General features: G+C 36.1%; 1 protein-coding gene across 7 annotated transcripts in view; it reads left to right on the plus strand.

The window, feature by feature from the left end:
• Positions 1-26767, plus strand: part of FAT1 (FAT atypical cadherin 1) — a 103143-nt gene that overhangs the window by 30232 nt on the left and 46144 nt on the right. For all 7 annotated transcript variants that reach the window (XM_066185853.1, XM_066185856.1, XM_066185857.1 and 4 more), the window contains exons 3-6: positions 7301-7615; positions 22473-22534; positions 25350-25679; positions 26189-26399. In XM_066185853.1, the coding sequence (XP_066041950.1) occupies positions 7301-7615; positions 22473-22534; positions 25350-25679; positions 26189-26399 (918 nt within the window). The remainder of the gene's footprint in view (positions 1-7300; positions 7616-22472; positions 22535-25349; positions 25680-26188; positions 26400-26767) is intronic.

The following is a 26767-nucleotide window of genomic DNA, read 5'->3' on the forward strand; positions in this document are numbered from 1 at the left end:
ATAGTTGGTTTGTGTAAAATTAGGGCTGATGTGAGACTGTGCTGTCTTTGTTTTGGTTTTACTAAGTGGTTATTTATTACACTTGAGTGAACAAATACTATTAAATCTTGTTGACATTAGTATTGGATGCTATTGTAGAGGCATGGTGGGCTTAAGTTTAGTCGTCTCTTACACACTCGTGCTTGGTAGAGGCCTGAGTTACAGTAGCACAGTGGCCTCAGGGAAAGAATAATTTTTTTCTTTGGAGTTCAATAGGTTACATGTTTCAAAATCTTCAAATTATAAAACACTTTATGGTATGTAGGGTTGTGACTGCTGCTTCAAGGCATTTCCCAATGTCAGATTATAGTTGTGACCAGAAGTTTCAGAAGTTATCAAAAGGAAGTTGAGAAGTTAATAGAAACACAGATGGAGGGGTTTTTAAATTTGCTGTAAAAGTGGAAAGAATCCGAGCTATGACACTGGACACAATTAGTATTACAGATGGGTGTAGCACTAGTAAATAGTGCACTCTAGTCTGCTGTAGTCTGTTTTATGTTGTGTGGGTAGATACCATAACTGTTAATAATGCACTTTTTTCCCAAATCACCTTTCTTCTTCTTAGCATTTCTGACAGGAATCATAAAGTGGAGGGAATAAAAAAACTAAGTGAAAAACCCCTGTGTGTAACACACAGGAGCACGCAGGGTTGCACTTGCCAACTGTCCTGATTTCACTGTGCCTCTAGAAGTTACTCAAGGGGAAAAGGAGGGTAAAAGAGTGGGAATGTGTTCCTCTTTAAGGCCACTGGGGTCTGCTGAGAGGCAGACAAGCACTGCATCTTTCCCTGTGCCAGATGCTCTTTCCTGGGTTTTTGAGGGGTGGGGGACTGTTTGTTTTTTGGTTGGTTTTTTTTTTTAATCCTGAGTTCTCTGCTCTAGCCTGTGTATTTTTACAGCTCAGGAAAATGCTAATCAAGTCATGCTAGGTGATAATGTATGAAAATAATTCAGGAAAAACAGAGCATATAAGAAGAGATTAATAGGAAGTAATTTGTGTTCATCTGGGTTTGATCTGGATATGTTTGAAGAACTGCACTGTTGTTAACAAAATATTGGTCAGAATAGTTGCTATTTTAAATAATATGAACTGCACAAAAAAATCAAAAGTTGAAAATACCAGCTTTATAAAATGTCTTTGTTTTTCTGGCCTCTTCTGGCTGTGCAATTGTGGAGACCTTAGTAACAACCTGAAAACTGTCTGTTCTGAACTGTATAACATTAGAAGCCAAAGTATGATAGTATTATATTAAATAAGACTTAGGAAGGTAGCCAAACCACTAACAAATGAGGCTGATGTGACTCTTTCTTTGTTTAAACAACAACTTAACCAAAGTTTCACAAAATGTAAAGCAGAAATTTTCCCAGAAAGAACCGGTCAGTAAACTTCTGGGAGCTGGGATCCTTTGGGCTCTTGTTCACATAATAACTTCAGGAAAATACATGTGTTGCCTATCTTGAGGTTGCAGAGATTCATATAATAAACTTCAGTATGTGCTGAGCAATTTTATTTCTAATTTAAATGAGTGTGTAGGCCTTAGTGATAGTTTACCCTGCAGTGACTTGCTGTTTGTTTAGAATTCAGGACAGTTGAAGTCTGGGTTGGTGTGCTGGCAGTCTAGTGCCAATGAGGACAGCATGTCTCCGTGTTTCTAACAGGCGTAATCCACTGGCTTTTAGAACTTGGATTTGAATTGGTTGGTTGTTAAAGTTCATTTTTGATCAAAACTTTTGTTTGTGCAACTCATAAAATATTGCTTTCCCTCTAGCCCCCCAAATGGCTTTTAAAGCAGCTAGAGAGGCTTTTTGATTTACCCAACTTATTAGAAGTTAGATTAATTGAGTTTGTAATCAGATTTCAAGCATCATGTTCCAGGCCAGGGATTTCTTAGTTTGTTTCAGATGCCATTCCTGGGGCAAATTCTGCTAAACTGCATTTTCATGCTTGGCTGAGAAATGATTGCAGGTTTTGATTTCCATTATGGAATCATTAATATTGTTAATTAGAGTTCTTACGGATAAGCACACTTAAGGAGGATCATCCCTGGGAATTGGGAGTATTATAGTTTGAACATTTGTTAATTAGATAAAATTGGCGTATATAAGAATGTCAGATTTGAGGTGTATTTTTTACTTATGTTTTTAAGAGTGACTTTGGTTGTAGTGATTTATGTTGTGGGATATAAACGGGGGAAGTGTTGGTTCTTGTTGAGAATGGGGTTACTGTTTCGACTTTTTCCCCCGTTGCTGTTTTCATCCTGTTCCTCCACATTAAATTCTGTACAAATTATATTTTACAGTAGTCACTTAGGACTTTTGCCTTCTTTTAATGAAATTTATAGGAAAGTCCTATTGCATCGAGTGGGAACAATATCTAGTCTAAAATTTCAGACAGATTAATATTATTAACTCAGTTCCAATGTCCTTTTGCAGGTGACTGAGAAACATTTCATCAGAGCTCTTTTGTGCTCCCCTCTGGTGGTTAGTGACTGAATTTAAATTTCTTTTTATGCTGACCACCTGAAAGGCTTCAAATTGCACAGCCAGTCAAGAGAAAAATGCTTTTTAAATCCTCACTTCACCTTGTGTTTTGAATAACAATGTTTGCAATGTTTTGGATTACCATACATGTGAAAGATTCGTTAGTAGATTTCTCAAGTTGTCTTTCTACATAAAAAGCAAATGGTTTGTAAAAGTCAGAACTAGCCAACTGCCTTATCATAGAGGATGAATGGGAAATCTGCCTGATTAAAGATACTCTGTGAATGGAGAAGAGCGAGAGCAGAGGTGGAGCTTTTACAGCATTGAATATAAAATAGAGGCACTTATGGTGTATTCCTTAAATGTGCCTTGCACCACTTGAAGAAAAAAGGAAAAATTCTTTCTAGAAGCAAAAACATGCTGTTGAAACTGATATTATCAACATCTTACTGATGCTTAATGGATCTAGGTGTTTGCAAGATTAAAACAAATTAACTCTTATTAGATTGTTTTATTATTTCTGTTTGATATAGGAGTTCCGATCAGTTTTTTCTCTGTTACCTTGAGGGCCACTGGAACTAGAAACAAGTGAATTTATAAACTCCACAGTGCTGAGCGCTGGCTTTCAGGCAGCACACGGTCTTATGCTGCCCTAATATGTAAAATAGGCTACTGTAGTCACCTTTTGCAAAAGCAGGAAACTGAAACCAATGATACTTAGAAGACTGATTCTAGACTGTGATTTGGTAGAAGAATGATTGTTATCATTGCTAAAAAACTAATCAGTCAGGTTTTTTTGTACTTGTATTCCTTAGAAGGTGTAGTAGTCTACTGAATTTTTCATGCAATTTTATTCATTATTGTTCCATAGAAATTAAAAATAAAGCTATTGGTGTTTTCATAGGCAAAATCAGGAAAGATTTAGTGTTAAACTTGCAGAAGCAGGAGCAATTCTAGAGTAATGACATTAGGATGGTGTTTTGTAATTACTGCTGTAAGATCAGATTGTTGAGGGGACAGAGAAAAAACTGAAGTACTCCATAGTTATGTGTGTTTAGTTTTGATTGTATTTTTTGGCATAAAAGCTGATGTAGAACGAGAAGAAATTCAGGTTTTGATTGTCTGAGCCTGCCCGCACCCCTAGATGTGTGCTGTTCCATTTTATTGCTGGGTTCAAACATTAGGAAGAAATCTGAGTCATACTAATAGGCCAGTCATCCCTTCCCTTGCTATCGCCTGCAGCTTTGAGCAATGAGGAGAGCTAGGTGAGGTGGCCTCTCCTCCATAGCCCTCAACATGTGAAGGCTGAAGGGAAATTTTTGTTCTCTTATCTTCCTGTTCCCTTTTGCATAGCTTTTACTATGGAGGAATGTTATTTTGAGTCTTCCTTTGTTATATTGTCAAAGTAATCTACTTACCTGCTATGCCTGTCTCTAGTAATCATGGAATTGTAGAATAGTTTAAGTTGGAAAGAACCTTATAGTTCATCTAGTTCCAACTCTGTGCCCATGGGCAGAGACACGTTTCACTAGACCAGGCTGTTTAAAGACCTATCCAAGCTGGCGGTGGACACTTCCAGGGGTAGGACATCCACAAATACAAGTTTCCCAACTTGCATACTCATACCTGTCTATTGCATCTATTTTAAACTGTCCTTTGTACCTTAAAAAAAAAAAAAAAATCAGGAATTAACCTGTTGATTAAACAGTTAGGTAGACAGTTTTGCATAGCTGCCTGATGATAAAATTTTTTCCTGGATGCTTTCTATTTCAGATTGAAATTATAAAGGCCACATAAAGAAAAAAATGTTCACCCTAAAATTCAGGGTCTGTTGAGTGAGAAACATGAGAAAAAATGGAAAAACAATGAAATTCCCTGTTACTTAGACTGATGTATGCTTAGAGTGTGAGTGCCCCTGGAGGAAATTGGGACCTTCTAAAAGCCAGAGCTATCCTATTGGGAAATCTGTGTTACATGATGCATCCAGTGGTCAGATCATCAGACAGATTCTAAACCTTTTATTGAACACTCTGCAAAGTCTGTATAAATATACAGAAGTAACATTATATATGCAGATCTAATTTGAAAATAAAAATTAACCAAAAGACAAAGTTGCCCATGTGCACTGTATCATTCTGCAAGTTTTTCCATATATTTCTTTTTGAGATACTATTTTTGGGTATGGCACTTTTTTTCCTCTTCATCCCTTGTGATAGATGTGACTTAAGGGAATGGACATTTAAGAACTGATATACTACAAAAGCAAATTAGGTTTAGTCATCCTTTAACTTGAGGAGGGCTTTGATAACTAGGGAGGTAGAATTTGTAGATTCTAGGTGAGCAGATTGCAGGAAGTGAGCTTCATTTCCACAAGAGTCTCTTTTTATCTTTCTTTGAAATCAGTCAAGGCTATGTTAAAATTAATCTGCCACTTCTGATGCAGCTACTATTTAAAAAGTGGGATGTATAAAATGGAAGCAGTTGCTCTTTTCAGCAGGAATCACAAGGAATAAAGCAGCATTGCTGGAACCCTTGCTAGAAGGGCATTCATACAATACAGTCTTCTCTTTGCTAGGACATGAAGGGTTTACAGAACTTTCCAAGGCATACATAGAGTCTGCCCAGATTTAAGATTAAGTGCTTATATGCTACATCCAGCATTTAGATTTAGAAGTGAGGCCGCAGCGAGTAACAAATTGGTTTACTCTCGAACAGGTCTCCTGGCTGAGGTAGAGTCATGCAAAAAAGTGTGCCATGAGCTACAAAGTAGAATTTCGGTAACTGAGTGCTCAAGGCTTTGTCCATTTTTAAGAGCAAATTTGTGCAGAGATTATTCAGGCAATCTGTGCACAAATCCAGTGACTACTGGATAGTATTACCTTTTTGTTTTAATAGTGTAACTGTCATCAAACAAAATATAAATGCTGAGGCAGAGAGACTGGAAATGCAAACTATCAGTATTAATTAACACCTGAACTTAGTTGTTGATGATGTTGTTCTGCAAAAAAATAAAAAAGGAAATTGTAAAGCTAGTAGTTTACTTTTAGGAAAACTTTTATAGACTGCATGTAATGTATGTATATTTTGAAATTCCAGTGCCCCTCCTTTTTATCCCAGTTCTGTAGCTTTTGACACTATATAAATCAATTTCCACACTGACATCTGGTGGTAGTTCTGAAATGCTATGCTGCTTGAAATGCTATATATGGGAATTTGCAGGTCTAAGCGTCAGTTTCAATCACCTCCAGCCTTTCTGAAATGATCTTACTGACATCTTAAAATTTTAAACTGCCATGGTCAGACCTTTATGCATCTTCTCACAAGGCAAAGAAAATAATGAATAAATAAGTAATTTCTTCGTATTTTGCTCAGTCAGTGTAATGTATTTTAAAAAGTGTCTGTAGTGTGTGAAGGACACAACACGTGGAGGTAATTCCTTTCCCGAAGAACTCCTGTGAAAACAATGACATAGTTTTATTGAGGTCCTGTTTTACTGATGGTGTGTATATGTAAGTATATAGACATACATGTATCTGTGTGAAGTAAATGAGCTCAGTAGAAGTGCCACATCATGCATACTCACATTATGTGGTTCTGTCCAGAGTTCAGAACTGGCTCTCATGGTGATAGTTTGACTCATCTTGGATCCAGTCCCGATCGAGTCCTGGTATGTGAGTGTATAATAAATAGTAAGAGCCATGACAAAGCCCTTCAGAATTTCCACTGAAACAGTTTCAAGGGCTTACTGTCTTCCTCCTCCTGGCATGCATCAGGTTGATTTTAAGTTCTATTAAAACATCTCAAATCAGACACCCAGTAGGAGTGACTGGATCAGGAAAAGGAAAGTGTGAAGTTTATTGTGCCATGGCTCCATGACTATTTAATATTCATCCCCCATCTTACGGGTTACAGCATACCACATACCCTTTTGACACATGCATAATATGGCTATACCTGTAGAGTAAACTCTTTCTAAAAATAAAGTTGTATTTCTTCGTTCTGCGTAAATTCTTCAGTCAGTTCTGGCTTAGACAATCTCCTATGGGCTCTGCAGACAGCTTTTTGTTAAGTTCCATATTTGGTAATTCATTTTATGTTTGTAACATTGAGCAAATTTTTGCCGCTATTTTTGCTGCCTTCCATTTCTAGAATAATGGCAACCATTGGTTAGTCCTAATGCAGCAAAGGCTAGCTTTGGTATGACTTCTGTTTTCTGTGGCACATCTGTGTGAACATAAATCAGCATATTAAGAAAGTTCAGTCAAATAATTCTTTTCAACACAGAGATAAAAATGTTTCACCTTTAAGTAGTTCCTCATTAAATGAATAATTGTAAAGACCTCAAGAGTTTGACATCTCAACCAGATAGTTTAATATGGTATAAAATTTACTGTAATAGGTAAAGAGGGTCATTCAAGTCCCAAAAGATTGTGAATTACATATTTGATTTAATCTTTTAGGCAAAACCAATTTTATGAATTGTGCTGATTGGTCTGATGTATTTCAAAAGGTATTAGAAAGGGGATCAAGTAGTATATTATTTAAATATGTGATGCATAATTGCTGAAAACTGTTATAGTAATTTTATTTTTTGTGGCTTCAGATTAGCCTTAATATGCTTGTGTGTGTGTGTTAACTCACATTGTAGAATCAATGTTGGTTATTTTCAACTTGTATTCATTTTGATTTATTAATTTATTTAAACTTGTTGCTTACTGTATTTTCACACATTTCTACATACTTATTGAACATTTTCTATTCAACTTTTTCCTATTAAACAGGTATTATTGAGACTGCAGATCACCTGGATCGTGAGACTACTTCACATTACTGGCTTACTGTTTATGCAACGGACCAAGGCGTTGTGCCTTTATCATCTTTCATTGAAATCTACATAGAAGTTGGGGATGTTAATGATAATGCTCCTCAGACCACAGAACCAGTTTATTACCCAGAGGTCATGGAAAACTCACCTAAAGATGTATCTGTCATTCAGATTGAGGCATTTGATCCAGATTTGAGCTCAAGTGAAAAATTAACCTACAGGATTACAAGTGGAAATCCACAGGGATTCTTCTCAATAAACCCCAAAACTGGTAAGTACAATACAGTGTTTTATTTTAATAAATGCATAAACCAGGAGAAATCAAAATCTTTGGTTTAACATTGAAAACATGTTTTCACAATAGCTGGAGTTAAACTGGTGTCTTGGGCTTTGTCAGTATTAGTAAGTTATACAAATATGTAGGGAGGGATATGAGCGTGAAGCACTTGGTTCAAAGTACTTGACGTCCACATCAGGCATGTTTTGTGAAGGTTTACTTTTCAGCAGCTCTACTCTAGACTGGTCAACATCCATGCATTTTTATAGTGCAGTAATTATACAGTAAACCCCCATATTTTAGTTTAGTTTCATCCAAGTTGTATTTAGTTGTCTTCAAAGCTTCATGCATGTTTTTTTTGTAAGTACTTTTTAAATTTTTTTTTTTGGGGGGGGAGGGGGGAGGGGGCGGCACTGTCGTATTAGTCTAAGCAAAATAAGCCTTTATTTCCTGCAGACTCACTTGTCCCACAGTCAGAAGATAGTTTCTTTGTAATTAACTGTTGCTGCTGCTGGAAATACATAATCTGGAGGATTGTTTTCAGGTATGGTTTTTATGCAATGAAAGGAAAGAGTCTAAGTTCACTGGTTATTTGGAAAGCTTCAGGAAAAAACATTGAGGTATTAACAGGGGAGTACAAACACAAGAAGCAGGTAACCTTTTAGAAACTGCATTGAAGACGCTGAAAGGTGTGTAGGACAGACAGATGGGACGCAAAATAATCAGTCTTAACTGAAGCTAACCCAGTAATTTTGAAAATATATTAAGGGTTGCCTACCATCCCTTCCATCTGAATGTGGAGAAAATAATACATATAGTGCTGGATGTTTTTCCCACAGTTTATGCCTAGAGAAGAGCTTGGGGTTTTTCTGCCAGGTTGTGTCCAGCTTAGCTTTTTATATGTTGTGTTTAGGTATTATCTCAAAGTAAAAATTAGGAGAGATGCTTCTGATTCACTCAGACAGATTTTTTTTTTTCACTATTCAGCGAGTTTAGATTAGAGGTCCTGCAGAGGTGTAGTGACTGACTTTAATCTATTACAAACTGAGTAGGTGCACGGGAATAATACAAGCTTTATTAATTTAGCTTTTGCCCATTCATGGAAGCAATTTCAGGGGACTTAAAGGAGCAAAAATGGAGTGAAAAAATATGTTTGGAAGGCTATGGCCTTCATTTTGTTTTGTAGTTATTTCACCTCAGGGTATGAAAGACTTGTGTGCTTTATCAATTGCAATTGCTGTGTCAGCAAAGCTCTTGAGTGCAAACACAGGTATGTTGTTTGGGTTAGTTCTGCCAATAACTTCTTTGTCAGCATGTGCTGCATCTGTGAAAACACTGCCAAGGGAGACATACGAAATAGCTATAGCAACAGAAGATACCTAGTATGGTTAAAGCCTTTATTCAGATACTATATTTACAAAATGTTGGTTTTAAAGAAAAGGGAGCCTGACAAGTAAAACAAGAAAAGTTCAACCACAATCTTCTAAAGTGAGTGCAGAAAGTGTTTGTATGCTTTATTTCTATTTGCTTTACTCATATCTCTGTTTTCTCTCATTTTACATGATGTAAAAGGAAAAATAAGTCTGCGTTTTTATCTACTTCCTTGCCCTTTCTTATTTTGAAAAGTACTTTTGCCTGCCACTGATTTTTTTTGTTGTCTCAATATAATACTGATAAAATGGGAATAAAATTGCCTGTGAGTTGAGAGGAAAAAAGTGACTGCAGTTTTCATATTGCAAAGGAACATAAATTCTACCTCCATTGATTCCATCATTACTGTATAATTGGCCAGTTATTTTTGGTTATTATTTCCTTAAATATTCTTGCAGGTCACTTTCTCTTCCTCTTTCTTCTGTTCTTTTCCTCCCCTTTCTGCCCCCATCATCAGATGGCATTTTGCAAACTGTGTTTTGAAAAAAGACACTTCTGTACCTCCCTAGCCGAAGTTTTGACATAAAGAATTATCTTCATTCCTATTTAATGGGTGGAAGAATTAGGGCACTGGCAGATTGTGACTTGTCTTTGGCCAGAGTTTGCAGTTTTCCGTGTTAGTAGCTTACTGTGATCTCATTTATGTTAGCAGGGGACCTTGAGAGAGAGAGCTCAGCACACTAGATGGTGAAGTGATAAGGATCACTAAATAGAAAAGGCATAAAGATTTTCTGTCAAGAGAGTTTCTTACCTGCCTTTGTTGTAGCACACATAAAGTAGAAGCAAGCAGTGCAAGCCACAGTCCTTCTTAGCTTGGTGTTAAAGAAAAAAAAGCAAAAGGGCAACTGGAAATAATTAAATCATTTTATTTCAGAACACAAGCACTGGGAATAAAAGAATCTCCCTCTGATTTACGTTCGGCAGAAAAAAATTTTTTTTTCCCTCAATATAGTTAAAGGCCCAGGCTTAGGTATTCACCTTTCATGTGCCATTCATACCGCCATTCACTGGTGTCTGTTGCTGTTAAAATCATAATGCTAGATAGACATGCTTCTAGACAGACACATTTAACATAGTGAAAGGGAAAACATGGGCAGAGGAGAGAAGGGAAACTTGCTCCTGAAGTGCACTCAGATAATTCAATGGATATTAAAAAGCTAACTCATATAAATTGTCTTGCCATTAAATAGGATGCTGAATTTCTTGTGCTCTAATGGGCCATACTGCTTTTCCTGTATATGGCCAGTTTGAAACTGTTAGTCTGCAGTGGACACTAACATAATGGTTGAGTTTTGACTGAGGTTCATAAGTTCTCAAGTCTCTCTTCTGTCTCTTAGATATCGAATATATTTAATCTGAATAGATCTTACTTGGTGTGAAAGTGCTTTCAATAGAATTGACATGTTGAGGAGTTGAAAAAAACACTTAAAAAGAAATCGGTTATTGTTTTTGTTATAACACAGTGCATTTTATCTTCCCCATCAGTTAAAAGAGGGCTCAGCTGAAGAGAACATGTGACTAGAATTGGAGAGATCAAATCCTGTCTTGTTTGCTTATCTGTGTGTATTATCCTTGTTGTACCTTGTGAAGTTATCACACTGTAAAATATTTGTCCAAGGAAGAGAAACTTTCCCCAGGGCCTCAAGTTTCCCTTCAAACCACAGGGGAGATAGAACTGGAATGTAAATCAAGTATTTTTAATTATATCCTGTTGTAACATTGAAAGGGACAGTATGAGTTAAGGATGTTATGCATCCCCGAAGGTGAGTTGAGGACTGTAATGGCATTCAGTTCAAGTCAACTAAAAGCTAGTGTGGGGATTCTTATAATATGTGGTGAATGTTAAAAATATGTTTCAGGTGGTAATGTGTTATTATCTCTTCTCCTGGTCAAGGATCCATTGTTTCTTTTCTCTTTATAAAATTTAATGCTGTGGTATTGTGGTCCATGGCTAGAATTCCCACACACAGTAGTAATACAGATTATAAATAGAAACAACCTGCATGTAACCTGTATCAAGTGAAACACTGCATTCTGTTCTCCTGATGTAGCTAATGCATTTCTAGAATTCTGTGGACTCCAGACTAAGATGTCTGTGTCTTAATGCAATAATCCTGAATTTTTAGAAACTCACTGACATGGATCTTTGTAGGATATAGTTCATCTTTCACAAAAAAAGGTATTTCTTTTCATGACAAGAACTATTGACTGACTGATCTGTTTCTCAGAAATGCTACTGGCTTAAGTAGTATCTGCATGCTTTTACTGCAATCTGTTTCCAAGTATCTCCTTCAGTAAATCTTCACTAACACTTAAAAATGTCTTTTATATTTCAAATAATTATAAAATAACTTCAGGAAGCACTGCTGAGTTTTTCTTTGCATGCTATTTCACTTCTTGGAACAGGATATATAACACAGTACATCACAGGACATTAATCTTTTCACCTATACTTGGTCTTTCATGAAAGCAAATGAAATAACATTTTATTTATCTTTGGGGTTTCCATATAATAAAAAAGTGCTGTACATATGAGCTGTCCAGCTAGAATAAAAATAGTTATCGTAATATTATTTGCCAAAAAGAATGAGAATAAAGACTTAATTCCACAATTTACATGCTCAATCTGAACACAACTGTAGACGAACATGCTGATTATGATTACTACTTTATATAACTTCTTGCAACATAGCTTGTAATTAAATACAGAAGTAATTGACAAAGTGAAAGATTTACAACTCATGTTAATACGTTTAGGTGGAGAGAGTTGAAGTTCCAATATTTGATAGCTGTTCTGAACACGCGTCCTGGGACTCGGGTAAATCTCAGCTCTTCGCACTAGAGCTATTGCACTGAGGCTCAGAGAAGATTTGTGTGTTTACTACACTGATGTACAGCAAAGGATTATATAGCAGTAAACAAGTTCAGGGATTTGTGCCTTAGAGCTCAAAATGCATATACAATGCTTTTATAAGCACATATAATACGTATGGTATGTATAATAGTAGTTTAGTACTATTTCTGTTCTTGGAGGTGTGGTTCATTTGCTTGTGAGCTATTTGGGTACTTGTAGAATTGCAAAGTTTTACATATCATAGATGTAAACTCCACGGTTGTAGTTACAAAATACAATTGATTATTTTAATCTTTGGAATAAAATACTCAGTGTTTCTGTTTTACATGTGCACAGTCAAATTGAGTAGGAAAATTTAAATTTTTCCTCATGTTTGTGCCTTTCATATTACAATATCTTAATTTGCTTTTGAGATGTATTGGAAGGATGACACTTGATAGCAGGATTGCTTTCTTAGAGAAAGTGGAACAGGTAATTAGTGTGGCATCTACAAGTAATAGCTGATGATACCATTGTATATAAGTGTACATTTATGAATTGATGAGTTATGATTTTATAATGTCTAATCTGTTTGGATTTAGAAATTATACATTTAGAAATTGATTTGTTAGTGCCTATTCAAAAGTTATGGTATTCATTTTAATAAAAGCTTTCAATCAAACTATGCAATTTCTTTCTATCTCAGGAGGGTAGGGCATGCATGAAGCATGAGCTTTCTGTTGCCCCCAGTAAGAATTGTAAGCGTGGTTTGCAAACTAGCTCCCCAATGTAAAATGTGTGCTTACAGTTCCCCACAATGAAATTGTCAACCAAATTCTTTTCCTGTCACTGTTCCCTGTTCTGTATTTTTCTTCTAGCTTTACTTTTTAATTTCTGGGATGGGAAACATCCGTGTGAAATTAGAAGAAAGGTATTAATTTTTAAATTAATTACTCAGCAAGTCACATGTAAAACATGGAAAGTGAAGAGCTAGGGAGAACTTCTTTAATTGCTGTGGAACTGAAGACATTAGACTGAACTCTCTCTAAACAAAAAAAAAAAGCTCACTGAATTCCCTGAATTCTGCATCAGTTTCCATATGGATGAAATAGTTTTGCTATGCCATGTTTTTTAAATATGGCTGCTGCTCAGTGTTACAGGCTCTATAGGATGAGTATCTCAAAGATTGCTGAGTTAACGTGCCTGAAAGATGGGTATACTGCTTTGTAAGTGGCAGCAAGCACTCTAGAAGGGCAAAACCTGCATTTGCATGAACAAAGGAGTTTCAGCTCTCCTTACTATTACTCAGCAAGAAAATGGAATCCTAACCAGCTATCCGTACAGGGCTCTTATACACTTTTTTGTATTACCATGTGCATATATTCAGGCTAGAAATAATTTCTGAGGTTTTGCACAATTGGTATGCTTCTTTACACTTCCCCAGGACTTATATTTGTTGTGCCAACCAGATTTGGCTTGGGCAGGGAATCAGGGCTGGGTAGCAAAAACCAGTTTCTTGAGAAGTCATGCCTTACCTCAGAAATTTAAAACAACAGTAGCAAATGAGGATGGGAGGTATCTAATGTTTCTCCATATAACAATTTTGATTTAGATTGGCAGGAATGCTGATTGCAAAAGTATAGCTTTCTATGATTTTAATGAAACTTGGTGTGAAAGAGATGCATACTTCTGAAAACTAGACTTGGGCTCACAGCCTGGACAGGAGAATGCCAGAATTAATTCTGAGTTGTCAATTTTCCTATACTTTGGTTTTGCACGTATAAAATAGAAATAATTGCATGACCTAATTACTTGGGAGTGTTGTAAAGATATATTAATTTATATGTGAAGAACTTTGCTATTATTATGAGAATGTTACGGGCATACCTTTGAGGAAATTAGTAATCCTATGGCGTAGGAGGTAGTCCATTGAGATAAGGATGTTAGTTGGAGAATTCAGCAGAAGCTTTGAGTAATTGCCTGTTTCAGAACATAGCTGTATCCTGTACATTTTACACAGTAACCTTTAAAGCAGTGTGAGTCTGTCTGTCTGTCTGTTTGATTTGGAGACTGAAGTGAAATGGGAAATGGGTACAGCTGCAAACAACTTCCGTGGGTTTCCGATAACACTGGAGAATTACTTAGTGAGGAAATGAAGGGTCAGTGACCACAGAGTAGTATTGGCTTCATTTTAACAAAGGAAATCTTTGTTCTTTAACTACTTGTGGTTTTTAATCCAAATCGATGTAGCATTTAGGAACTTGGATAAAACCAGTGTTAGTATATTGCACGCTTACATGGTTTAAAATTAAATAAAGATCAAAATGCTGATTTTTTTTTTGTGTCACTTCTGTAGCTGGTAAGCAATGCTAGGCTCAGTTTTTGTTCAGAGTTAATTACTGAAGGCATTTGAGCTTTGAATTGGTGTGGCCTTTGAAGGCAAGAGTATTTTCACAAAGTAAGCAAAGAGGTAACAAAAATTTATAGTGTTCTGTTGATAGTAAGATCAAAGTTCATTCTAGAGGAAATGTATCATCACTTATTAGTTTCCTTAAAATAGCTGTATGTGAGTTTTGTTGTTCAGTTTTTCATTCAAAATTATTTTAACTATTTGTCATTATTTATTAAATACAATTGTTTTGGGTGTTATATTGCTTTTGACATACACTTCTGTGCTTTATCTTTTGTATGACAGGAACTACCAAAAGAATATGAATGACAGTGAAACCTAGCCTAAATGCTTTCAAGCACTGAGAATGCAGGATCATAGACATTTTAATGTAGCTGTTTGGGTGTTTATTGTTATTTATATAGTCCTTTTCATTATCTCCCAAATAATTTTACTGCTAGAAAAATTACTGCAGAAGATGTTAATACCACTGTATTAGTAAATCCAGACTAAAAATAATGTAGTCAGTGACTAATTAGAATATACAAAACTACATGGTTTACTTTTAGTTAGATATATCTGTGGAATTTTCTACAATTATATAATAAACACTGATTTTGCACTCCATTTGAAATCTAGTAGAAATTGAAGCTCTGCATTGTTTGTCGTATTGGATGGATTAGCTGTTTATGTAAATTATTTTTTCTTACTTATGCTGTGCATAAATAATCTTTGGTGGGTTGCTTGTCTTGGCTTCATGCTCTGATCACAAATATGATTAATGAGTATTCTGCTCAGCAAATTCCAGGATGCTGTTAAAATAGTTCAGGTAAGTGACTCAACTTCAGATATGCACCTTGCACTTATACTTTATAGTAGTAGGATTGAGTAGTTAAAATGCCTGGTTACAGATAAACATGGTGCCTGGTGGTATGAAATATTAGCCAAAGGATGAAGTAACCTACTTTTTGATCCTATATACAAAGCTGTCTGTCTTGGTAACAAGCAGCAATTTAATCAACACTGAGCTGGACTTGATGATCCTTGTGTGTCCTTTCCAAGTCAGCATATTCTGTGATATTACTGTACTTCAATAAATGTGCTGACAAATACACCCTTATGAACAGGGTGTTACCCCTTGTTTGACGCAGTCCTGACTTGGGCAGGACTGAGATCTCAATTGTTGCTTGATTTTTCATGGAGTACTATTCCAAGGGCAAGAAGTATTCGTCTGGGACAAATGTGCCAACAGTGTTTTTTGTGGATGAAGTCCAGGGCACATGTGCTAGCATTTGAAACAGGAATAAGGAAATACCTAAGTAAAAAGAAATGGGGATCTGAAGAGCAAATCCATCTTTATGTATTTCAGACTTTTCAGTCTGGGGTTTACTTAGGTATCTGAACACTGTTGGAGTGTCCTGTTGGCTTTTGCTTGAATGGCTGTACATGGAAATTGAAAGGGAAAAGGCACCTAAACTGTGAAAGACTGTACTGAGTGCCATGATGCTCTGCTTAACAAAAAGGGAGTAGTGACTTCATCAGAGTGTACTGAAGTAAGCTTCCATTTTAGTTTTTCTAAAGCTAGGGTATTGTAACTCACTTATGTAATTACCCTCATCAGGAAGTTTACATGTGGAGTGGAAAATCAGTCCTTTAGCCCCAAAAGTGCATTTAAACTATCCAGAAAAGTCTCCTAGCCACAGGCTGTGAGCTCTGTTAGGCAGAATGAATATTTGTTATGCCTAAACAACTGCATAGCAAAAAAAGGTAAAATTCAAGAGGCAGGGAGATCAAGCAAGCAACAGCAGAGCTAATGGCGAGAGTATATGGCTAGGAGAATTGAAAAGGGAACCCAGACTCTAAATTCTTCTTGAAAAGTGGTACCATTTTTGAGGCCTTTATTGAAAGAACAGTAATGATTGCTTTTAGCTGTTGTTCTTGAGCAGAAGAGGCATTTGCAGCCATTTATGGTGCTTGTAAATGATATTCCTAGTTTCTCTTGGGACTGTATATTTACAACTGTATTTCAGCATTAGAAAATTCTGTTGCTGGTTTCTATGAGAGTTATTAAGGTGCTTAGAACAAGGAAGAGTTTAGGAATGACAAGCAAGTGAAATTGCTAAGGAATTATCTTTAAGACTATGTAAACCAAAGTTCAGTTCCTTTATGATACACTTGCTCCAGTATGATAGCGTGTTAGCACTATCCTGTTTCTTTTTTAACTCAGCAGTCTGCCTTCATGGTGATGTATGACAGTGGTGATATATTAGACTTTCTAGCTTGTAATAGTCATCATCAGTCATTACATGGCTAGTAGGACCGAGTTTATTTTAACTTACGTAGAGAATGGGTTTCGACTGCAGTCTTGCCAGAAAGCTTACCTGAACATCTTTAGAAAGAAAATGTGGGCCTTTTCTGATGGTCATTGATCGTACTGTTAAGTTAGGTGTAAAACACAGTTAACTTGAGATCAGTTGAAAGAAGACTGAAAAAAAAGTAATCTTTATGTCACTAATCTTCAGTGATTAAATAAGCATGGATTATTGTTTTATCAGTAATTTTGTTCGTATTTTCGAAAGTGCTGAGATATGGGAAGAAGTTTAAAATGATGTCATAAGAAATCTTTCAGACAGTGAGACTTGACACTCACTGTATTATGAGAGATGTCTAAGACATGACTTGATCACACCTAGTCCTTCTGTGAGGAGGAAACTGCTGATTTCTGTGAACTTCTTGGTCTGTCATACAAAAGAAAGATATATTCCTCTGTCTAGAAGGGAAAGCTTTCTTGAAGGATACAATACACTAAGGAAGATTAGTAGGAAACCCTGCCTTGAAGTGAGACAGTATCTCTATGGCTTGAAGAGACATAATTGATCTTCAGCTTACAGAATATTTGCGTAATTTGCTCAGTACTTTTGGGCTGCGTTATGCAGTAGTTAACATGATTACCACTACAGCCATATGTGAATTTAAAATCCATACTTCCTTCAAATCTTAGACTGATTTGCATATTAAGACCTTGTCAACAGATCTGAAGGTATAACAATACGTTAAAAATTAAAAAAGAAAACCCATTAGCATTCACTAGTAATTTCTTGGTTTTGGGGTTGAAGTGGGGGAACAAGAGCTAAAATTGACTAAGTTGCAATAGTCATGACTGAGAGGTTGTGATAATTGACTGATGCAGTCCAGAGAAACAATTTCTGCTGGTTAGTTACGGTTTGCATTTGACACAGATGGCAAAAATCACGTTGACCAAATATGGCCTCCCTCATATTTAGTTTATGACTTGTATCTGTTGAAGTTAGTGATAAAAAGTTTTGTAGCTACTTCCTTAATTCTTCAGTGCCAATGCATTCAAAGATCAGAGAAACTGTATTTCTTTTTTTTTTTGTATGCTGTAATTCAAATAGTGTTATACTAATTCAAATCAAATCTATTAGTTCAAACTCATTGGAGGCAGCATAGTACACTTGGCATCTGCTTTAGTGTCTTGGTTCATTGTGGGGGTTAGCCATGTCTAGCAGGCAGACTCCTTCCCGGCTCCAGAATCTTCATCATCTTAAGCTGACTGTGTAGTTGGAAAAATCTGCAGGTATTTGTGAAAGCACAAATGTATGGGGATGCATGATGTATATGCAGCAAGGTAAAAACTTTGGGTCTTCCTCCTCCCCTTAAAAGACCACTTTTTCTGATGCCACTTTTTTCATCACGGAGATCATCCATGCCATAAAGATAGCTAATGGATAATTCTTAAAACAACGCCCTCCTAGTATTCTGTGTTTTTTAAAAGATATTGCTGTTTCAGCATTGAATGAAAATTTTTGTTCATGTGTTAGTCTTCAGTAAGAGATAATATGATGTAGACAGGAACTGATGTGAAATAAATCCCTGCTAATATCTGATCTCTGGTGCTAATTTCTGTTCCAAATATAGCAGTTTTATTTACATTTACATAATTGTGTGCTGTAGTTGCATTTTTGTATGTTTGTTTTGCTATTATTTAAAATAGAAATCTGAGGTAAGTTTTCTCTGAATGCAGTTGTGATCCTCTTAGTTTTTGCGTAGACCTCAGATAGACAGCAGGTATCCCCAGAATGTAAAATCAGAAATGAAGGGAGAATACAGTTGTATTTGCTCCTAATGCAGGTTGTTTTGTTGCAGATATTTACAGTTAGTTTCCGTTGATTCTAGTAGCTCTCCAGCTAGTGAGGCAGAACAGCTGTGATTTGTCCAAAGATCTCTAAATTATTAAGCTGCTGTTGTGAAAATGTTTCTGATGAGGCAAGTTTTTAATATTACTAAATACAAAAATTGCACAGATTCACTAAAGATATCATTTCCTCATCATTATCTCAGAAATGTTTTTTATAAACCTGCATTTCTCATGAATGCTTGACCCATCTTGCCTTAGTAACATTGATTTCAGGTGGAATAATAGTGATGTGACTTAGTGGAGCTTCTTGTTCCTCTTGGTTTTGGGAGATGGAGGCTGATAAACGGAAGCAGAAGCAAAATGCAAGAATATAACTACAGAACAATGCTCTGAGTCAGTTTTACTTTGAAATAGAGTGGTTTGTCACAGTGACCTGTTTCTCACACATGCTGTTACTTCATTCAACAATAAACACATTCTCCCCACCTCATAACAAGGATTTCAAAACTGGTTTATACTTCTTCAGAGCTTCACTGAAATCTTTTACTTGCCACTTCTTTGGGGGTGTGGTATGTGCATAAGTGTGGTCACGCACTTACTTTTGGAGAGGGAGTGGCACAGCAAGGATCTATACAAAGTGTTACAGAAAAGAGAAGGAGTTTAATCTAAAAAAACTTCAGAGCAGAGCAGAGTGGTGGCTTTTGTTGCAGGGAGCTGACTTAGATTAGGTCCAAAGATTCTCCCCAATCCTCTTAACAGGCAGTCACAGTGCCCAGGAAGACTTGACCTTATTATCACAGCTGTAGTTCAGAAAAGCTCTTCAACAATGGACAAAATCTGTTGGTGCAGCATTAAACATTCTGTAATATAGAAAAACCTGGCAAAAATGGATGAATGTAGTGATTGCAATAATCAAGCCTTTTATAGTCTTAAGCTGAAGCGAAACACTTCACTGAAGCTAAATTTGCACTTAGGAAAGTGTCTAGCAGTAAAGAGTTAAATAAAAAGAATGTCATGCATGTGTATGTGATTCTAAATCCAGAAGTGTTACATTTCCTTTGTTGGCATTAGTTTCTGCTGAATATACAGGATATATATGGTGAAGACTAAGCCCTACTGTTATTGGTCTGAAGTGTTTTAACAGAAGTGCGGCAAGCTTGGCTGAAAAGACTGGAGGTTTTAACAGATCAAAGCATGTATATTTTGTTCTTGCTGGATATTTTTCTGCTTACCCATTTGAGTTGTATTGAGCAACTTCATTAACAGGAATTTTATCTGGAACAAGACTTCCTTTAAGAATTACTAGTGTGTAAAGTAGTGGTACATGGTAGAATTTTGTTTTGAGTGCTTAAGGCAAAAGGTTTTAAATGGTTTTTTGATTGATTTTTTTCCCTCCAAGTATTAATTGCCATCTTTAGGGATGGCTCCAGTCTTCCTGGATTTTGATGAAAAATAAAATTGAAAAGTGCCATTTTTTTGGATCTCACATAATTCTCCACTTGCTGCTGCTGCTGCTGTGAGAGACTGATTCTTATTATTGTCAGAGGATGTAGACTAACTTTTTATTGAATATGCATGGAAATGCAAGCATCTTGAGGTAGTTCTGCTAGGATTGCTTTATTTTTCCCATTTTTTTTGAGATTTTTCCCCATCTTCAATCCAGCTGTTCAACAGTCATTTCCATTAGTGGCTATGCTGTAATCTACCCTTTTCTCTTGTAACTGTGCTGAGCCTAGAGATTAATGCTTCGTGGGAGGCCTTGTGCTGGCTTTCTACACAGGTACTCAGTTGAATATTAGGAAAACTTGTGTTTTCTCAAGTCACGTGCAAATGCCTTTTCTGGAAGGAAGCAAATGAGGCAGTGGCTGTACCACTTGTGAACTTCCAATTAACAGTCCTGTTTCCTGTAGAGCCTGTGAAAAGTAAATGTGTTGCCCAGACTTAGGCAGGAGAGTAAAGCTTTTTAGAATATATGACAGTAAATATTTTCAGCAGTCATTGTTCACAGCTCTGTAATATCCATGTGAAAATATTACCTCAGGAAGGTTAATGGACAACTGTCACATAATTTTCTCTTTCTTCTCCTGCCCCTTTCTAAATTCACGGTAATAATGCACCTTCTTTTTCTTTGTTGTTTGTTTGGTTTGTTTGTTTGGGGTTTTTGTATGTTTTAATTTTACCCCTTTCTTTGTGACTAGAGAAAATTACTTCATAATACCTAAAGATGTATCCTAACAATAGCAATCTTCTATGTGCTGTAAAAGCATAAAATGTAAAGCAGACGGAGTTGACGTATCTTTGTCTAGAATACTAGATAAATAATGGATTTGATATGATGGCAAACAAAATTGCTGGAAAAACAAGGGCAGATTTGACCATAATTGAAACAGCTGTTATTTGTACTATCTGTTTTTTGGAGAATAGTTGTTTGAACATTTGACAGCTGTAATATTGCCTTATATAGGTTTTGTTCATATTATTTAGTACAGACTGTCTATTTTGTTGGTATAAGTAGACTACAGCTATTTTTGTCAAAAGCACTGAGTAGCTATGCACCTGTGGTATACAATCCTGTTTCTCTTGGCCTTTCTCTTCTAAGTGAAATTGAAGTATTTATTACTTTTCTTACATACTCTGCTTTTTATCAGCTGAGAGATAAAATTGAAGGCTTTTTTTATTTTGCAGACCAGCTTTGAAAACTTTATAAGTGGATTTTAATTTTCCTTAGATAAAGTCATATTAAAATTACTATAGTTTTTACTATTACTATTTTTTAAATTACTAAATAAAAGAGTTACTCTGTAGTTAGAAAATGGAACATAAAGTATGCCACCTGTATTTTGATCTCTATTTCATCCTTCATTGGGTAATCGCTTCCTTGTTTTCCAGTTCAACAATTAAGGATTAGGATGACTGCTTTCCTTTCACTATCAAAAGCTGGGATAGTTGGATAAAATGTCTTCTGACATTGCAGTATCCTCTGTGTTGCTGCTTAGGAGAAGATGGGATGCTTTGATCAGTAGTTGCCTAAGCTGGGCAGATCCAAACCTTGGTGTTTGCTTCATGAAAGACCAGGTTGGGTCTAGCAAGATTTACTAGCACAGACTCAGTCCCACCTGAACACAGCAGTGATATTTGTGGGGCCAACTTGGACCTTCAAAATGGTTAATGGGTTTTGTGCAGCAAAGAAGCTGAATTCTCTTGTGGCTGCATCTGTGGCACAGTTAACTCACACAATAGCAAATCATTCCACTGTAACTGAGAGTTGACCAAGTTTTCTTTTCATGAAACTCAGTAGTTAAAATTCTGAACTGTTAGGGAGAATTAATTCAAATAAGATCCTTCTGTATTAGATTTCACTCTCTTTTTGTTACCTCTTACTCTTAGACTTCCTTCATTTAAAACAAAACCCATCATGCCTTCCTAATCTTGCATCAGGAGCGTATCAAAGTCTTATGATAAAATATAACATCACGCATCAAAAACTTGTGGTTCTCTGCTATTGTCAACAGCAACTGTTTGACTACTTGTCGTTGTGAAATCAAGCCAACACAGACAAATTGCTCTGGTTTTTCCACTATTACTGCATCTCTTCAGGTTATCCTTCTTTTGCCTTTATCACTACTATTACAAATAGGTGTTTCTCCAGAAGAGATTGGTAATTAATTCAAATAATGTCCATCAGCACCCTTTGAAAAAGGTGTATGAATGTCCTCTGAAAACAAGATTTCATGTGGGAGAATTGCATTCATTACTCTGTCAGAAACATAGCACACAGAGATGTGTTGGAACACTGAACTGTGTTTGTCTTAAGCGTTAGAACAGCTTAGTTTTCAGATTGCAAAGAATATTTTCACAGCTTTTAAGGATTGGAAACCCCTCACCCCTTCCCTTAATGAAAGCATAAATTCTACAAAAATGGAAGTGGCCACCTAAGAAGAAATTGATATTGAGGGTATCAGTAACTGCTGATTTAACCTAACCTTCATTCAGATTATTTTCTTGACTTATCTGATTAATTATTCTCTTATGTTTACAGGGCTAATTACAACCACATCCAGAAAACTAGATCGTGAGCAGCAGGGAGAGCACATACTGGAGGTAAATAATTTATTTAGATTGCTGTAAAGCAGTGACTATAAGTTCATTGCTCTTTTACAGAGAATTAAGTTTGCCAGGCTCGATTACTATATGAAGATTTCTTTAAAAAAAATATTGCAGAAGTAAAATTTCCTTCTGTGTTCATTATGTTGCAATGCAGATAATCACGTATCTTACAAAAACAGTGTGTTGAGGCTCTTTTGCTTAAAAAAGAGTAAAGGTACAGATTGAATGACTTTTTTTTCTATATCTCAAAACAAAGATTTACATTCAAATAGTACAAAGGCATGATTGTTAAAAGGCGTGATTCCTCTTTTTATATTCCTGTGTAATTATTGGAATGGCTATTTCAGCCTAACTTGCTGAGTATAGGCTTCTGAAAAAGAAGTGCAGAATGTTTTTAAAATATGGAGGATACAAGAGGAGTGAGTATATGATATGTGAGTATATGATAATGTGTGTAGCCCTATTTCCTGCATAACATGTTTACCAATCACATCAGTTGCAAGACGTGCATTGTAGAGCCCGAGTCCAAGAGCATGAAACTTGTGACATAATGCTTTTATTTAACTGTTTTTAATTAATTGCCTGACGGGTTTTTTTGAACTTTTCTCATTCTCTGTCAAACAACCTGAAAGGAAAACACATGGAGAACTTTAAGTTTCACAATGTTGTCAAGTAGTGTAATGGCATGGTACTTCCCCTGTAGTGAAGACGTAATATTCACGGCGATCCTTATGTCCTAAGATTTATCTGGAATGTTCACTGTGCCTCTTGTCCTGGATGACAGATAAAAGGCTGCAATGGGAGTTGGCCAAATTAATGTTAAAGATATAGAAGCAACTCCAGACTTACTCAAAACTTGAAATCCTTAGGCAGGTGTTCCAATAGGAGTGCAGTGACTGCAGAGATGTGGAGATGAATGTATTTATTTCCTGATAGCACCAACTATCCTTTTGCATAATTGCAGTATATGTGCAGTCTTCCTGGGCCTTTTGTATCCCTTGAGTGCATTGCGAGCTGGATTAATGGAGCTGTTGGACCAATATTTTTATCATTATTTTCTGTATCAGCTTTTAAAAGAACGCTTTGTACCCTAAGTAGCAATGGGGCAGAATTTCCTCTGCAGTGTGTTTCTACAGGTAATAGTAACAAAATTAATTAAATGGCAAATCATATTTAGTACTAGACATAGTGTTCCTGTAAATTTTAAAGTAGTTGTATAATTCTCTTTTCAAGTTGCCTCCTCAAACCTGGTTGTCTCAGTTTCCTAAAGCACTTCATGTCCATTATATTGTATTTCTTGACGACTGCTATTATATTGGTTGTAAAATTGGTAAATCATTTTTCTTCTCTATATATTATACTGGGTTTTTTATTAGATTTATACAGTAAATAAAATGAGCTGTGGATTGTTTTCTGATCCTGAGGCGGCATGGCTCATGTGGCTTTGATTGCTTACACCTTATCCCTGGCACAGGGTAGACACATCCAAGTTACCTGTTGAAAATTGTGTCTGAACTGTGTGAATTCTCAGGCTGCAGCTAAGCAACATGCGTGTGTGTTACTTTTTCTGGGCCAAAACTTATGCCAGAGGTCACACTCACAATGTAATGTTATGGGCAGTTGTCTGCTAGCAGTCATGCTGATGTAAGCTTAACTTTATAACCTTAAGCTAGCATGTACAGAACTCAGAAAGTTTATTTTTAGGATTACAATGTCACATAAAGGCACAGAAATCCTCCTACTTTCATCATTCTGTATAAAATAGCAGTTTAAGCTCATTGCTCTTTAGTTTGGAACATTGTTTATTGCCTGCTGGTGTAATTCATAATAATTCTTTTTTCATTTTGAATCCCTACTGGCTGTTTAAGTTTTAACTAAAAGTCTGTGAAGTATCTGACAGAAGAACTCTTAACTACAGAGAGGTACTGACAGACAGCCTGGCCTAAAGTAGCAGTTTACATGTGTTAGTTTTATGTTTACAGCTCTGATAATAGGTTGGAAAGAAACCCAGAAATGCACAGAATGGTGGACAGTATTATCACCCAAATGCTGAATATCTGGCTAATTAATTGAGCATTGAAATGTTGACCAGATGGGTTGGTGGGTTTCTTCCTTTTTGCTATTAAATTTGATCTTTGATTGCAGTTCTGCTGACATAATAGTAACTAATATGCCCTATTTTTTTATTCCCTATTTGTGTTTTATGAGTTCCAATTCTCACTTTCTTATGGAGTTATTTTAAATTAGCTTCATGTTATTCTCTCATATTTTAGTATACTCTTGGTTATGTCAGTTATACCTTCAAAACTGATGTTGTATTCAAGTCAAACAGCTATTTCTCAAATTTGCCTTTGTTATTTGCTTGGTTCAGCGCAATGCTAATTTTATGTTAATGGACATGTTATCCCATACCCCTTGTAATTTCCTCATTTGGGATATGCTTTGATTTTCTCATTGGGTGTGGTTGGAATTTTTTTGTGAACTGAAAGATATGTGTTGGTGTTCCATTACAAGTACTAAAGGGATCAGATATTTATATATGTGGAAATCATACCATCTGTTAGAGATGAGTATGAATATTTGCATTTCATGTTGCATTTCATGTGTCAAAATATGAAGAAAATAGCTGAATATACTTTTGAATGTCTTTTGTAAATACTCACCTAGTAGCTTTAGGCAAGTGCTTTAACTGAAGTTAGGGAATAACTGAACAGTTGTTTAGGCAGTTGTAGGAAAATCTCATTTAGGGAGGAGCATTGTTGGAAGGACCATGTTTGAGCTCTAACTTTACCCTTGTTAATAAAAACAGGTTACTGTAACAGACAACGGTACACCTGCAAAATCAACAATTGCACGGGTGATTGTGAAGGTCTTAGATGAGAATGACAACAAGCCTCAATTCTTGCAAAAATTCTACAAAATTCGGCTTCCAGAGCGTGGTAAGCCAGAGCGAGAGAGAGCTGCTAGGAGAGAGCCCATCTATCGAGTTATTGCTGCAGATAAAGATGAAGGCCCCAATGCAGAGATCTCCTACAGCATTGAAGATGGTGATGAACATGGCAAATTTTTTATTGAACCAAAAACTGGAGTGGTTTCATCAAAGAAATTTTCTGCAGCAAGGGACTACGATATCCTTTCAGTGAGTGAAAATCTTGTCTATCATGAATATGTAAAGCGTTCTTGTATCTGTTCATTTTTTAATAAGTGGCTGGCAGGTGAGTGACTGCAGTATCTGAAGGAAGAAAGCTTCAACAAATCCAGAAGTATTGTTTTATGTGTTTGTTTGGTTTTTATTAAAGGATGATTTGACATGTTTGTATTGTGTATTAAGAACTGCTGTTCTTTCCCAGAACTTGACAGATAATTTATGCGATGAGGGAACATAAACAATCAGTTTGACTCTCCTTCAGGAAAAAAGCAAAATAAAAGTGAATTTATGGTAACAGTTTGTGCTGCTATCAGGTGCTGCATACTTTTTCTCCATTTGCTGCCCAGATAATGAAGGGCAAGTGGCACTTTGAGAGACACTTAACCTTTTTGGAAATATCTCACACGAGCAAACATGCTTGGAGCTTATTACTTCTTTCTATTTATGTGACATAATGATTTATGTGATCCTGTAGCCTAAAAGATGTGTCTGTTTCACAGATTAAAGCTGTAGATAATGGTCGTCCACAAAAATCTTCAACTACACGGCTTCACATAGAATGGATTCCAAAGCCTGTCCCACCCGCAGAGCCTATTTATTTTGAGGAATCATATTTTTCTTTTACGGTGATGGAAAGTGACCCAGTTGCTCACATGATTGGTGTAATAGCTGTTGAACCTCTTGGAACACCACTTTGGTTTGACATAACGGGTAAGGATGCCTTAAGGGCCTTTATTATTAGAAACAAATGCATGGAGTCTGAGATACTGGAGGCTCATTGCAGCTTGGTTTTAATCACTCTTCTAAATAATGCAGGGTTTTGACATTCTTTAAATGCAGATGTGGATTTTGTAAGGCAAAATTAGTTAATTTTTATCAATGCCACTCTGTATCAAAGATAAAAAGTAAGTTGCAAAGTATCTGCTGTGTTGCAGTTTTAAAATTGATTTATGAATATTGTGTCAGTGAAATGAAAACTAGTGAAGTCAATCTCATAGACTGTATGATAGGAAAGGAAATAAGATGCTAGTTTTCTGCAAATCAGGGTAGTACGCTCTAAAAGAGATTTTACTGTTCAC

This window comes from Chamaea fasciata, unplaced genomic scaffold (genome assembly GCF_029207755.1).
Source record: "Chamaea fasciata isolate MVZ Bird 193981 ecotype frontalis unplaced genomic scaffold, bChaFas1.0.hap1 SCAF_6, whole genome shotgun sequence".
Classification (NCBI taxonomy): Eukaryota; Metazoa; Chordata; class Aves; order Passeriformes; family Sylviidae; genus Chamaea; species Chamaea fasciata.